The sequence below is a fragment of the Macrobrachium rosenbergii genome, chromosome 10, assembly GCF_040412425.1.
Source record: "Macrobrachium rosenbergii isolate ZJJX-2024 chromosome 10, ASM4041242v1, whole genome shotgun sequence".
Classification (NCBI taxonomy): domain Eukaryota; kingdom Metazoa; phylum Arthropoda; class Malacostraca; order Decapoda; family Palaemonidae; genus Macrobrachium; species Macrobrachium rosenbergii.
The window spans coordinates 27,691,832-27,708,380 of NC_089750.1; the positions used below are offsets into that span (position 1 = coordinate 27,691,832).

General features: G+C 38.7%; 1 protein-coding gene across 2 annotated transcripts in view; it reads right to left on the reverse strand.

Moving 5' to 3' along the window:
* Window positions 1-16,549, reverse strand: part of LOC136842573 (protein eva-1 homolog C) — a 379,454-nt gene that overhangs the window by 59,328 nt on the left and 303,577 nt on the right. For both annotated transcript variants that reach the window (XM_067110082.1, XM_067110083.1), the window contains exon 7: window positions 7,625-7,837. In XM_067110082.1, coding sequence (XP_066966183.1) covers window positions 7,625-7,837 — 213 coding nt within the window. The remainder of the gene's footprint in view (window positions 1-7,624; window positions 7,838-16,549) is intronic.

Consider the following 16,549-nt stretch of genomic DNA (forward strand, 5'->3'; position numbering starts at 1 on the left):
AAGTTATCTACAAGAAAAAATAGTTCACTCGAATCATATAAAAGCAGCAAAAACAGATCCATGGTCCACTAAAGTTATAGATAACATAAGACATGAAAATGCTGTAGATAATGTTGTTAACAAAATATATAATCTACAAAACTGACAGAGTTAAATGTGTGTATATATTGGTGTTGTACTGAAATTATCATAAATATGATGTATGTAGTGAAACCTATATATAAAGAAAAGAATAGACAAACTGGAAAAGTGCGCAGCAGCAAGAGGGACAGTGATAAATAAAGTGATTATCTCTCACAATCGGAATGCAGAACAAATAGAAAAACTGAAAATTTTTACAAATCAAGTCAATCAGAATGTAACAAAAGAACTGAATAAGTTGGAAAACATACAGTTTTTAATACATTTGCTCTAGAAAGTGAAATGATATTACAGGAACATAAAAACATTAAATGCCCAACACTGATCACTCCTAAAAAATTAGAAGACACTATTAAGTTTTGCGTCATGGAGTTTCAGCCACTTGTAGAAGATATATTCATGTACTATAATTTAATAAGTGCCAAAGTGCTTTATGATAAAATTATTTTAGTTGTACCTTTCAATACTGGGATCACAAACACAATAATTGTGTACCCATTTCCTATGATAATTAATAAACAAATAATCATTCAAAAGGGAACAATCAGGCATTTTGCATTAGAAGAGCACGCTCTACTATTGTCATTCTTCACTGATAAACAATTTAATGAGTATTCTGTTAAACGAACAGGAATATATATGTAATTTTGATAACCTGTATAAGAATACTAATGCTTATCCCTGTATTCAAGAGATTGTGTTAAACCAAAACCAAGAAAAGGATGTATGTACCACAAGCTGTGATAAACCTTTTGAAGTACTGATAATTGATCAAGAAATTTTTGTATTTTCACTAAATACTGTTGTAGACTTGTAGCTAAAATTAAATGTCACAACATCAGTACAGAAATAAAGTTTAAAAATGTTAAATCTTTTACAACATCATGTCAGTTAGTTATAGCAAACAAATTATATTATGAACCCCTTCTTTTCACAACATATAAATTCAACAAATGTGCCAAATAAAAATTACTCATATAAAATAAATGAATTTAAGCTGTCTCAGTTAGAATTAAAGAAACTTGAAAATTTGACCTATGATGATGAATATTTCTACTATTAAGAAACCGTCTCCCCAATTTTATCATTAGTAAATCTAGTGGTAATAGTGATAACTTATTTTGTTTATCCTAACAGTGAGAAATCTTATTATCAGAAAAATACAAGGGATATTGATAGAACTCACAAACAACAATAATTGACAATTGATGTTAACATTATTTGTTACATGATAATAATTTCATATGTTTATTGTTCTGAAAGCTCATTTAATATACTTATGAATTAATATACTTATAATCTGATGTTTAATATTTTAGTATAATTATATTTTTTAAGAATGTTTTAATGAACTTATGGCTTTCCTCCACAATTGGAGAAACAATTATTATTATGTCCATTATTACATTTTATTGCCAATTTAATTAATACTGTTGTATCCATTTTATTATGTTTAATTAAGCATTGAAGACAATATTTGGTAGGTGACCGAGTGATGTAATGATAGCTAGGAGAATATTAGTTAGGAATAGTGTAAATGTAAAAGAGAGAAAAAGAAATGAGAGAGAACCAGTAACAGACAAATGATAGACAGAGAGAGAGAGAATGTTTATTGTTCTGAAAGCTCATTTTTACTTATGAATTAATATACTTATAATCTGATGTTTAATATTTTAGTATAATTATATTTTTAAGAATGTTTTAATGAATTATGGCTTTCCTCCACAATTGGAGAAACAATTATTATTATGTCCATTATTACATTTTATTGCCAATTTAATTAATACTGTTGTATCCATTTTATTATGTTTAATTAAGCATTGAAGACAATATTTGGTAGGTGACCGAGTGATGTAATGATAGCTAGGAGAATATTAGTTAGGAATAGTGTAAATGTAAAAGAGAGAAAAAGAAATGAGAGAGAACCAGTAACAGACAAATGATAGACAGAGAGAGAGAGAATGTTATGAGTATGTAGCCAAAACATTCTGCGAGAGTAATCTAAGTTTAATTATTAAAGAATGCGTATCCGTCTCACCTATGAGCTGACCTTTCAACTTTCACTGGAACCTGAAGACTTCCGGTGACATCATTGGTCCCACCCACGAAGGAGGGAATTAAGTAAATCAATCACACCCAAAGGGATGTCGTTAGATAATCTCCAACCACTAAGGATATCTACAAGGCGGAACAGAAGCTATTGCCTGCCTATTGGTGGGATGGACATTTTCCTTTGAAGAACCTTCAGAAAGCAAACTTGAAGGGATAGAGAAGCAGAGAGAGAAGAGCTAAGAGCCTTAATGGAGTGAGGTTGAGAACCTCACCAGTTGTGGGTTAAGAAGATGCAAGGCTCATACTTCAATTCACTTAACTTGTATATATAATGTATACTTTACTAGTGTGTTAATGAAGTAAGAAAAATGCACTGTCTTCCTAAGCCTCCTGATACTCAAACCTTTAACTAACAACGAAGCAAGAAAAGAATAAAACAATAAAAAAGAAAAGAACATAATATTTGGTGGAAACATCATTACACTGGCACCAGGCTGTAGCTGACGCCAGGTGAGCTGGAAGACAGGCAAGGAAAGAGCTCGGGAGCTGGTGGATGCTCATGGGTGCCAACAGATCCTGTTCCCGGCTGTCAAGAACGTATTCTCTTCCATAAGTTCTTAGGGAGAAAGAACTGGCCCAGGTCTAAGGGTCCTTGTTAATGGCTAAACTTCCAAGGGTAAACGAGCAAACCACATTACTGAGTCCATAGCTTGAGGTGCACTTTGGATCACAGATATCTCGGAAGAAGGAACAAGGGGCCCGAGACGCCATCTACGGAAATTGTTCACAGTCTGATAGACAGGTCTAGAAGATTGACATCTGCATCTAGCTGTAGCCTCTGTAGTATGTCTTGAAAAAACTTACATTGTGACAAGCTTCCAAGCAGTGTAAAGTCCGTCCAAGTAAGAGCGAGCCACCCTTGGTGGTATCTCTTCTGAGTAAGGTTGACTGAGAGATGCAAATTGAGGAAGGAGTCTTGGAGAGGCCACCAACCATCCTGGCAGTTTCGGAAATCATGGGTCATAATGGGGCTGTGAGGGTCATCGTAACGTTGTAATGAGCCTGAAAATTGTTCAGCACTTACTTGAGGTGGTAAACAGGTTCAAAGTCAGTCTGCCCCATAGAATCCACAGAACCCGACAGACATGGGGATTCAGGGTCGACTGAGAGGTAAGAACAGGCTTCTGACGGCTCAGATCATCTCCCAGAACTTACTTAGAGTGAAAAAATCGAGTGACTAGGAAACTCCATTTATTGTCCACAGTACAAGCTCTTGCTGTTTGATAGGGAGAACATGAGTGAGAGAGAGAGCCTCCTTGCTAACGTAATAAGGTTAGAACTGTGATCTTGTCTAAATGAATTACCACATTCTAGGAGTGAAAAAAGGGTTGTGAAGCACTGAAGTCCTTAACGAATCGCTTCAGCTCCCTGACAAAGATGTGCAGGCTCTGTTCTTCCGGGGACACGATCCAGAAACCTCCCGGTTCCTCGAGCGGGCTCCCCGACCTAGATGAAGGCACCAAGCAGAAGACTAAGCCTAGTCTCAGAAAAGGAACTTCCTTTCTGAAAGACTAAGTTCGGACAGTCACCACTGCATGTCTGACTTAAATCTGGTCTATGGGAAAAAACGATGGTATCCAGCTGTATTTTCCCGTCCCAGCTGGTCTTGTGTTCAACACCTTTGAGCTTTCCTTCGCAGGGAAAGAAGGATGTCAGCTGTCCTAGGATACATGGACATACTTATGCCGTAGAGGTCGAAGCCTAGATCCCCAAACTGGAAGAATGGCCGACTAGACTGTCTAGTTCGTCTCCATCCTAAACTTCGTTCTCTAACCGAAGAGAGAAAGAGAGCTGTGGGCCATGCAGACTCGTAGTCAATTTTGCGGACTGCAAGCAACAGAGCGAACTTGCACATCATCGTGCAGACTCGTGGATAACTGAGCAGACTAGTTGCCGACCCTACTGATTCTTGACAGCCGTGCGGACATGAGGACATCCGTGCAGGACTGACTCTTATTGGACTTGCTTGAAAAATCCAAAAGCAACTCAAAAAACTTGGTTACAGGATAACAAAGACGTGTCCAAAACCAGGTGTGACGAATTTTCCTGCAGTCCGACGCAATACCGTAAACAGAAAAATAGTCCATGCGTGGAAGCTAGGCTTTCAGCGGTGGGGGCCTAGTCCTGGCTAAATAGTGCTGAGCGCTCTGGCACAGATGTCGGAAGTTTGGGAAGTGGCAACAGGTGCCAGGAAGATGGCTCAGAACTTGATTCCAGGCATTTGGGGATGGGCGCCACTAGGAAGTGCTGGACCGACAGGAATCAAGGCACTTTCTCTCTCTTCTTGAATGAAGCCCAAGTAAAGTCTTCCATGGAAGATGGAACAAAGAAGAGACACATGAAAACCACAGCGAAACTGCGGAAAGGCTGTGAGATGAGGCTAGACTCCTTACTGCTTGGCAGAAATAGGGAATGTCATGTGTATCTTCAGCGGCCATGAAGAACCAAAAAACGTTCTGGTGTTTACTGACTGTGCCATAAATCTCGGAACTGGATGGAAACTAAAAGAGAGCAAAACCCTCCTGTGAAATCTAACATGAGAAACATCTCGGTGGATGACAGAGTCCCCAGAGTCCCCAGCAGGCTCTTCCACTAATGTTCCAAGTAAGAAAGAAGGGGCTAGAAAATAGTGGACTGTCTGAAAGTAGCTTGATTCTCTTGCAGACGGAAAAGCCGAAAAAATTCCGAGATTTGAGACTGACATCCAAAAAGTTGACTTGTGATGGAGACTATGAGGAAGAGGAAATGTAGGCTGAGTACGACTGTGTGGTTCTCACAGACGTAAAGGAGCACTAGAGCTCTATATCTGAGCTCCTAAAGAAAAGCAGAAATCTCTAAAAACTGTCATGTCCTTGTCTGCATACGACAGGACTAAGAGGAAAATAGAGGTGAAGCTTCTTGGTGAACACTTGGGAATCCTCTAACTATAGTACTTAGCCAGTGCTCATGTGTCAATCAAGGAAAACCTTTACTTAAAAATCTTGATACAAGCTATGACAAGGAAGACAAATTCCCCTGAAACACCGGAGGGGGGCCGGAGACAAGAGCCACTTGTCTTATTCCCTTTTCAACGAGAGTCAATCTCCCAAATTCCTGAGAGACTTCTTGAGGATGAAGAAAACGCCAGAGGTGGAAGCCTTCTTTAACAAGCTCAAAATCGGGACATAAAAATCCTTGTCTGTAAAAGACAGGACTTTGAGATTAATTGTCGCTAAAAGGGAGGTAGCTTTTACGCAAGGGTGGGACAGACTGAAGAGAGAATGCTTGTGAGCAGGCTGTATAGTCTGATATTGAAGAGGTCGCACCTGGCGCCGGATGCCTGAAAGCTGGCGCCAAACAGACAGGTGGACGCGTGGACACAGGTGAAGGTGCGGACATAGGTGGATGTTCGGATATTGGGTGCTCGGACACTACTGGAGCTCAGAATCACTGGAAAAAATGTCATCGGCATCTCTACTCCATACACCTGGGTGCCCGGACACTCCAGCAGCTGAAAGGAGCCGTTTCAGAGGTCGAGAATCACTAGAAAAAGCCCCATTGGTGCCTCTAGCCCACACTACTGGCGCTTGGACACTTCAGCAGCTGAAACGAGCCTTTTCAGTGGCCGAGAATCACAAGAAAAAAGTGCCATCAGTGCCTCTGGTCCACACTAATTGGTGCTCAGGCCTGTTCAGTGGCCGAGAATCACTAGAAAAAATGCCATCAGCGCCTCTAGTCCACACTGGAAAGCACATTCCTATGGATGCCTTTCCAATGGCTGTCTGCCGAGACTTGGGATTGGCAACAGGCTCGACTGAGGGGGCAACTACCTACCCGGGGGCAAACCCCCTTGGACTCCCTTGGAATGCCAGTATGTCTCCTCCCAGGTTTAGGGGAGTATGGCAGGGGCTTTAGGTCTAGGAGATCCGACAGGCCGAATAGCCACCTCCTCCACTACACGTCCATCAAGATGCCTTTTCAGTGGCTGTCTGCCGATACCTAGGAATGTACTACAAGTTCGACTGAGGGGGCAACTACCCATGGCCCGTGGGCAAACCCCACTGACCTCCAGTATGCCTCCTCTCAAGTTTAGGGGAGTCTGACAGGGACCTTTGTCTAGGATTGTCAGCGGGATGAGAAGTTGCCTCCTCCACTGCACAACACTTTACTATATTACAAGGTTAATATCTGTTAACTCTGACACAAGACTAACAAAGTCATGGGAAGGAAGTGAAGGAGCCAGGCGAGGGAGCAAGTAGATAAAATATAAGAGCTAGTAACAGGGGAGAAAAACTGGATGTGGGGAAAACTGGCTGTAGGCCGAAAGCTAAGAGCTCAGTAGATAGTGAGTACTACTGGCGCTCGGAGTGGATTCCGGCTGCCAAATCATCCCCAAAACTTCCATCACAACCAAAAACAAAGAACAATTTCTCTCCTTACTACGTTCTGCCCTTACACTTTTTAGTTCTGCAAAGGAAAGTGTGATAAGATGTTTAATTAATTCCTATCACACATTATCTAAGACTTGCAGGTATGCATTTTATTACCGAAAAAATCAGCTGCGAACGCAATGTTTACATTATTATGCTACTTTGTACAGGAAAGTTAATCAAATGATTGCAAATTCGCTAGAATAGCGAAAATATGAACTTGAATCACATCTTAAATTAGCAATAATACTTCACCGAAATCCGGTTATACAACCGGCAAATAAAGAAAAAACTACTGCTAAGATTCGATGTTTACATCGAGGCTGGCAGAAACACAGTCTGCTAAGTTCTTACTGGTATTCCCATTAGTGGGCAAGACTAGTCACCTACACTAAAAACTAAACAACTGAAGTGCTAGCGTGAATTTGAAGTTAAACTGCTGTGATAGTTTTGAAACTAATGGCTATGTAATTACTCGGTAAGTTACTAATATAAAATTAACCTTTTATCAGCAGTTAAGTCATCCAGTCCCAAGGCTGAGACTGCTGGAACTGGTGCCCACATCAGTGTAAAGAGAGAAAGGAGAATAAGATGTATTCAAAATTATGTATTGGAAGTGCATGATAAAAAAATGAAAAACCTTTCAAACTACAAGTGTAAGCACAAGACCTGTGACGAGTGAATTGACATATATAAATTTACTGGCAAGTCCTCAAAACTGTACTACAAACAGCAGGTGATAACTTGCCTAAATTTCTACTTGATAACACTACTGTATATGACACTGCACATTTCATTTTGGTTGTTATTCTTTTAACAGTGCAAGAAAGATCAATAGAAAATTCCCTAACATGATGAAAAGCATTTTTAATGCTCCATAAATACCTGTAAAGTGATTGAATTAACTATTAAGAAGCAATAATGATAAGACAAATAGCCAACTAAATAAAAAATTACTGCACCTGGTTTTCCTGGGATCTTTGATCGTATAGTTGGATTGAAAAATGCTGTTGGTGTTTGTGTAAGATGAGGATTGGAGGAAGACGATGGTTCAGGAGGATCTGGATGTGGTTCTGGAGGCTGTGCAGGAGGAGACATCATGTTCTTCTCCTCATCTGGATATTCATCATCCTCTAGATCTCCTTGATAATCATCTTTCAAAATTTTTCTGGGAACTGAAACAATAATTAGTTGAGTTAGAGGATATCAAATTAAATTACCCAATATAAGTCCTTTAAATAATTTTACTGAATTTGATTAACTTATTGGAGTGATGTGGTATGAGATATGATATATATATATATATATATATATATATATATATATATATATATATATATATATATATATATATATATATATATATATATATATATATATATACTGTCTCAGTGGCACTAGTTTTTATAGCTTTACAAGATAAAAATGCTCAATTATAAAAATCCTCATAGCTAAAGCAATTACACCTTAACAAATGGCTGTCTCATTAGCTAGTGAATCATTTTAAGTGAATCTAAAATTTCTAACAAATGGGTGTCTCATTAGCTAGTGAATCATTTTAAGAATCTAAAATTTCTAAGTTTAAAGAATACCCAACATCACCAGATATTCCTTATAACAAAAGTAAAAAATATACATTGCTCACAGCAAGTTTGATTTCATTGCATAAGTGAAGCATAAGCTGATAATTAAAATTACTGTACTGCTAGCAATATTCTTATGAGGATTTAAGTAAAAATTCTGAAAGAAACCATAATCCCTTTTTTGGTGTGAATGCTTTTAATATCAGCATTCATTAGGCACATCATAGTGAGAATGAGGCAATTTTTAATACTAGGCACACCATAGAGAGAAAGAGGCAATTTTTAATAACTGTTAACCCACTCCTTAGATATTTTTAATAACTGTTAAGCCACTCCTTAGATAAGAAGATAAAACTGTCTCCCAGGTCATCTGAGCACAATAGTTATGCATACAGTGGTCCTTTATTTGTGGTAAATTGGTTCCAAGACCTGGCACGGATGCATGATTACACAGATGACAGTGAACCTCATGTATGTTTTTAAACAGATATACAAACAGTAAATGACATGAACTCTTTTTAATTGTACACATTAACACAGTAGAATACACTAGAATGCCATACTGCATATACTGTATATCAGCAATGGGTCACCAAACTGCACATGACAAATATATATGTAGACAACCACAGGAAAGGTGAAAATCAAAGACCAGGTACCAAGCGCTTTTGTGTATTGCGTACACTTCTTTGTACTCCGAAGAAGTGTATGCAACACACAAAAGTGCTTGGTACCTGGTCCTTGATTTTCCCCTTTCCTGTGGTTTTCTATGTATACTGTATATGTACAATTACAATGGTTTGGACATGTTATGAGAAGAGAGGAGGATTCTGTATGTAAAAGAACCATGAATATGGAAGTGCCTGGAACAAGGAGGAGAGGTAGACCAAGAATGAGATGGAGAGACACAATTAACAGGGACATGCAGGAGAAGAACGTGAGTGAGGTAATGCTGCATGATCGCAGAAGATGGAGAAGACTAATAACAAACAGCGACCCCATATAAAGATGGGAAAAGCTGAAGATAAAGAAGAAGACTGTATATGTACAATAAGTACGAAAAACTGATGACTCACTCTTTTCTTCATATGATTGACTTCAGTATTTATCCTTACAACCTACACATACAGTACTGTACTTCTTTGCTTTACAGAATAGTAAAGTATTATAATTTATTCAATACTGTACACATTATTATCAGTGTTTGTGCAGTGATAATAAATGTTGTTATTAAAGCTAACATTATAGTAATGAAAATAATCATTATCATCTAAGCTGCAGAACTAAGAAAAAATGAAAGCAGTGATCTCTTCCTCTCTGCGCAAACTATCTTAGTATTTCTCCTTTCTATCTATACATACCCAAGTGTACAGTAGAGCACTGTATGTAAATGTGCCCCTAATGGCTCTCTCAAACACAAAAATACATTAAACTAAGTACTCATCTTCCCTTGCTCTTCTTTGTGACAGAGAACTGGGGATCAGTTAGATATGAAATTTTTTCCTATTTGTTCATCATCAATGCTTTATATTTATTTTAATCACATGGTAGATACTTCATGTCAAAAATCACTGGCATAGGAATAAGATGCAAGCATTTGTCTCGGGATATGACCTTTTTACAAGCTTGTGTTGCTTGATATTTGAGTGGTTGCACTGCCTATCAAAAAGTACTGTACTGGATTAGTAATTGGCCAAAACTGATTTAGGTACATTGGAGGAGTATATATTGTAAGAATGAGACATCGCCACACTGTCTATTATAGTTATATGAAATTAAACACAATAATTTCAATTTTGATCAGAAATTCTCATTATCATCATACTTATCGCAAAACAGTTGCTACATTTATCTAAAAACCCCCATACGGTATTTTATTTCAAAACTATAATTGCCATATTCTCACTGGAAAAATCAACAAGTTTATTTCTGTAGACTCATTTCTTCATAATAGTTGATCTCTTATGAAAATACTGTATAACTGCATAAACACTATTTACAACCTGGAAACTATGCTGTAAAATTTTGATTTTATTTAAAGATATTACGTTTCTTAGCATCAGAGTCTCATTCATCAAGGTAAACCCTTTCAGGGCACATAAACAAAAGAAAATACAGCGCAGTAGTATCTTTAAAAGAATGTGCCATCACTGCTTTGAACCTTAACAATTTTTAGTCTACAGTATACCAAATTCTGTGTAGTACTACATTGCATTCAGTCAGGCATACTGGACCTTTCTCAGAGAGCCAAGATGTTAAGTATATGGAATCCAAATCTGGAAGCATTACATGTTTTTGTACCGTAGCCGCAGTTTGTCTTCAAATGAGTTACACTCTCATGGTTCCCCCAGGGCTCCATAAGACAGACCATCCAATTACAAAGAATTCTCTTATAGTTGGTCTTGGCTAGAACAGTGCTTGTTGACGCAGTGATAGAATATAAAGGACTCAGGACAGGAGGGCTCTATATGCTGTCCTATAGCGACTGCCTCGACTCTCAACTATATGTTCCATTCGCACAGATGTAACAACACCGTATGTTGGTCATCTTCCACATTGCATTCTGGTCCGTCCAAGAGTTCACTAATCCCCAGGTTTTGCTCCGAAACCGTATTCAACAGGGTTCTTTTAAAGTGTTAAAAGAAATACATTCATATGGATTTATTTCCAACGGGTATTACTCCACCCGTCACAGGTGTTGAGAAAATTGCCGTGAAGATTATCCTTTTCCTAAGGGAATACAAAAGTACTTTTTCATAATGGTGAGCTTTGCCAAACAATTTAAAATCTTAGAGATACTGATTTTATATATTTTTGGTACAATAATTCCAATAATTATTGATTTTAATTATGTACCAACTAACTTAGCCTATAGGCTACGTAACCTTTACTTGGTGCTTGGGAACAGACCAGGTAATGAAAGGTTATGAAATATGTAGAAATATATTGTATGGATATCCATTTAGCTGTGTCTTAATTGAGTTAAGAAGAATTTGTTAGTAAATCCTTTAAGGCAATGTTATTTTCATAATTGTGAATTAATATTTTAATACATTACTGTACCACTATTTTGTGGCTATGCCCCACTGATCATATCACCTTACATCATGCTATTGACACGTACTTGTGGCCATCTAGGCCTGTGTTAGCTTGAAGTGTTTGCTGCCTATACAGTGATATAGGTAGCTAACACTAGGTAGTTTTTATTAAACAGACTGGGAAACGAGAGTTTATCTAGTTCCTTGTATCACTAATGGGCTACTATTATGCAGGACCTACACATTAACTGCACCACAGTGAATTGCTCAGCCTGCTTTTAGCCTGTGAAAATGGCTCATAACTACCTGCCATGAGCCAGCCCCTGAAGGAATAAAAGAGAATTTAGTTGGTTGCTGGACGTGTGAAATATGCAACATGCTCCTGGCAGCAAGTTTAAATGATGAAAGAGCTCATTTTTAAGCTGTCTCTATAACTTATAAGTTTCAATAGGAGTAAGGAAGAAGGAGACTACTGTACATTGTTCTGGCTGAACCATGGCAGTGTTTCCATCCTTCTCTGAGCAGAATCTATATTTGGGTCAATACTCCAAAAACACTGGATTCTAGGAACTACCACTTCAACTCCTCTGATGGAGACAAGAGTCTTTCCTTGGGAGAGAGGTCACTGATACCCAACATGAAGTGGATATAGCCACTGAAATTTCCCTTCTGAATCTGGAAGATCTAGGGAACAGTCTTCTGATTCATTTGAGAGAGATACTTCAGATGAGAATCTTGCCTTTTCCATGCAGCAGCCATGAATTGACGGGACCCTGATGGGAACCACCCAACCCCATCTGAAGTGTCTGTACCTTCTAGGGCAGTGGTTCCCAACCTTTTTACAGGAAACTCGAATCATGCTACTCCAGCCATAACCACGACCCCACTGGTTTTATGTAGTGTATATACAGTACCTATATAATGTGTGTTGCATGTTACTATGTTGCTGACTGTAGGCTGTAAAAGCAAAGAACAAATATAATTTTCTTGTAATAGGTGCTGTAAGGCTGAAAAAAGAAGAGTCAGAATGAACATGATTAAATTTAATTCACTTTTATATGAACATTTTCATCAGAAAAATTTGTGTTACATTCCACAAAGGCAAACTAAAGATAAAACTGTTTCTAACCAACTGATAACTGATTTTAATGGGAGCCATGGGGCTGGATTTCACAGGTAAGTTTGTCCTTCGTGGCTCAATTGTAGAAAGTGCTTACCTTTTTGATGTTGTGAGACTTGTGAGTGCTTGGCGACCCCACTGGGGGTCGCCACCCCAGGTTTGGGAAAGGGTGTTCTAGGGGGTAGTGATTTATCCTGGACTTCTATACTGCCAGGCAGTGGTGATACAACTGCCTTGGTTTAATCAGTTCATGCAGGCTTCCCTAATAAGAAAATTCCACTTGCTGTATTTTATAAACTGCCAGGCAGTGGTGATATGACTGCCGTGGCTCATCAGTTCATGTAGTTCCCTGATAGGAAATTCAACTTGCTGTACTTTTCTATACTGCCAGGCAGTGGTGCTACAATTGCCTCGGCTCATCAGTTCATGCAGGCTTCCCTGATGAGAACATTCTGCTTGCAGTAATTACAGAATTCTGGGGGGATGTCATGAACAGCATCAAAGATGACCTTGCTACTGAGCATCAGCATATCAGATGCTATCCATGATTCCCAAGAGGAATTCAGGTCTGTCCTGAATATGGAATTGGGTGTGATATGTAAAAATTTCTCACCCTTTAAACTAGAGGATAGAGAGGCTGCAAAGTCTGCCCGGGAAGAGATAGGTTTTCTCACCAAACATCTTTGGTCATGAGAACAGGACAATAAAAATCCAAGCCCAAAAAGAAATTGAACCAGTTATCTAGATCCCCACTGAAATAAGAATGGATAATAAGAGACAGCCTATTCACTCCCAGAACTCCAACTGGTAATAATATTAAGACCAGGTCGGACAATAAAACCTCAAATCAGAATGTATACTAAAACCAAAATGAAATGAGCTCTCGGGTGGGGCTGTTTGGGTCCTCTCCATGTGTTTAATCTCTGCATATCTGCCAAGTCTATAACAACAACAAAGAGATAACACCATTTCTCCCATTACAGATATCAAATATCATCTTTTTCGTTATGCAGAATTCTAAGTCAATTACATAGGTTCATGACTGATAAAGTTTTTTTATGCAATAACAAGAAACAGAATCAGATTTTCTATCAACATGGCATCTCATTTTGGCGCTGTTGCCAATATTTCAAATAGCTCCATGTGCATTTAAACCCACGAATAAGCAGCTTAAGACTGTCTCCAGGGGGCACTTTCAGTGGTCACAGTGTTTGGAGGCATTTCCCCTTTCTACAAATATCTTGATTTCTTAATATCATAGGTAAAGAATAAATTGGTAAGCAAGGAAATATGAAATAAAGCATAACATAGAGTAAGTTGGACGACTGAGAAAATAAACAATCGTATACAAACAGCTTTCTCTCTCTCTCTCTTTGTTGGAAGAACAAAAACATCATATGCCACATCACCATTTTACAAAGTAATCAAGATATCTCTCCTGCCCTCATTAACATTAATTATCAAGACAAAAATGTTTAATATTTATAAATGGGCTATACATAGAACTGTAAATCTTTGTAAAAAATAAGAAAAATATGTTATCGTTCATAGGTTGTGGAGAAAAAATGGACTGGAGACAAATCCTAAGCAGGGTGGAATAGGACGGAGATTAAAATATTGTACCTGGAAATGAAAAACAACCCCTATAATCTTATAATTATAGCCTCAGGGTTTGTGTAATGTTGTTGTTTTGTAAAACTGGCAACAGGGCAGATCTTTAAACACCATGCCAGAGATGCCTTGACATTTTGGTCTGACTTTAGTATGGACACCAATATCTGCCCCTGAGAATGATACTGATAACCCTTGGTGAGACCTTAATGTGCATCCTGTCACCTGATAGAAAATACCTCATTAATTAAAGGAAGACTGATTGAGATTGAGCATATAGAATTTCGGGACAGTACAGCCTTTCCTAATACTGAAAGGTCCCTCCTTTAATTGGAAATCGGAAAACATTGAAGGAGATGAGCATCCTGCCTAATAATATAGCAGTGAAAGCCACAGAAGCAACCTTTCTCCAGTTTAATGGAAAATATAATGCAACAAAAATTTTACAGAACCAATAACCTCTCTGGAAGGTATCAGCCTTCTATATCTTCACTTTTTACACAATCAGTCATGTGAAGAAGGAAATTCAGAATTTCATGGTGACTGGGAAATTAAGTTTATGGCACAAATAAAGCCAATTGTCTCCACCATCCCAGTATCTGACAGTGCTACAAAGGAATGGGCAACACTCGTCGTCCCTTATGGGAGGAGAAAAGGGATTTTGACAAAGGAAAAATCTATTTCTGGGGGAAGACCTGTGTCACCCGGTGAAATATCCTTTTAGCACATATTTCTAGGTATAAGTATTGCTAAATATACCAGAGAAAAAGCTAAACACAATGCCAGGGTTACGACCCCCGGATCGAACGCCATTATGTGGTGTCGGTATACACAAAGGGTGAGTGGTGCCACTGCCACAGGCCTCCGCCCTATAGAGCTCTCCAATCTCAAAACCCCGAAAAGTGAGGAGCCGTTACATACCTCACCCTCTTCTCCCAGCCAACCACCACCTCAGCCGCCATCTTGTAAACATCCCAAGTTAGCACCCCCAAGCTTGGTATGCCACTGGGAGGAAATACAGGATTGGGTCACCGGGTGACACAGGTCTTCCCCAGAAATAGATTTTCCTTTGTCAAAATCCCTTTCTGGGCTCGACCTGTGTCACCCGGTGAAATTATAACAGAGAATCAGCCATACAAAAGCTTGGTGGAGCCCTCTAAGAATTACCTTACTGGAGCTAAATAAAACTATAAGAAAATTACTGTGTTTTAATAACCCAAAGCATTAATAATAAAACATGATTAACAATATAGGGCACACAGACAAAATTAATTACACCAAGACACTTAAGGCTAACAAAAAAGGGGTACAACAAAATATGCAAAACGGTCAGGAGTCAGGCTGTGAAGCAGGCCTGACCTAAAGGTAGAAGGCATGGCGTGAAAACGAGGCAGGCAGGCGAGAGAGGAATAAAGGACAGGATAAACTAAGGTTACGTAAGCTAGTCTAGGGCAGGAGGAACAACACTTCCTGCAGCCACTGTTGGTGATTTCCAGCCCGTATACTTTTTAAGGTCATCAAATTCATATTATGGAAATAATTAGTGGAGGTGGCCACTGCTCGAATATCATGTACCCTAGGTACTGAATCCGGGTTTGCTTGCTTTATGAAATACAATATTTGTTGCCTGATGGCCTTTAAAGAAATGGTTCCTCCATTTTCTCTAACAAAAAGAGGGCCAGACATTATATTAGAAGTTCTATTTAAATAAGCTTTTAAAGTGTTAACTGGGCATAAGGACAGATCCTGTGGAAGGGAGATAACCTTCCAAGGGGACCATCTATTTTGTGGATCTTAATTCTTAGCTAGAAACTTGAGATCCGGAGACAACAGAACCTCCTGACGGGAGGAAATCAACATGGTTCGGTTCTCTAGAGAGAGCAGACAGTTCAGAAATTCTGGCACCTGAGGCTAGGCTAATTAAAAATAACGTTTTCCTTAACAGACTCGAGTATGAACACAGTTCATTATCAGTGTCTGATGCTAATTTAAGTACGTCATTTAAGAACCAGGAAACCGTGTGGGGACGGGTTGCTGGTCTAAGACAGCGCATGCTTTAGGAATTGACGAAAAATATGAGTCTGTAAGGTTAATATTGAAGCCATGTAAAAAAATATTTTCTTAAAGCAGATTTTGCTGTAGTAATAGTACTAGAGGCCAGTCCTTTCGCAAATAATGATCTGAAGAAAGAGATTGCAAGGTTTGTGGTCATTTCCTGAGCTTCAGATTCCCTCAGAAATAATGCTAACTTTTTTAACTGCTGAGTCATATTGTCTGAGGGTAGATTCCTCTTGTCTGATTCTATGAACAGTGTATTAATAGGTTCAATGTTAGCGTCTTTCTGAGCTGCAAACTTCATGAAGTCCATAAAGCTAGGGCATTCAGAATTCTTGAGGAAGCTGACACAGTCTGAGTTTGTACTATTTGTGTCAACCTTGGACTGGGGATTTGTATGCACCGGAGTTTCAACTCTAGAAGAAGAGGAAACCAATTGCTCTTCGGCCAGTTGGGTGCCACAAGTGCTACTTGACCTTT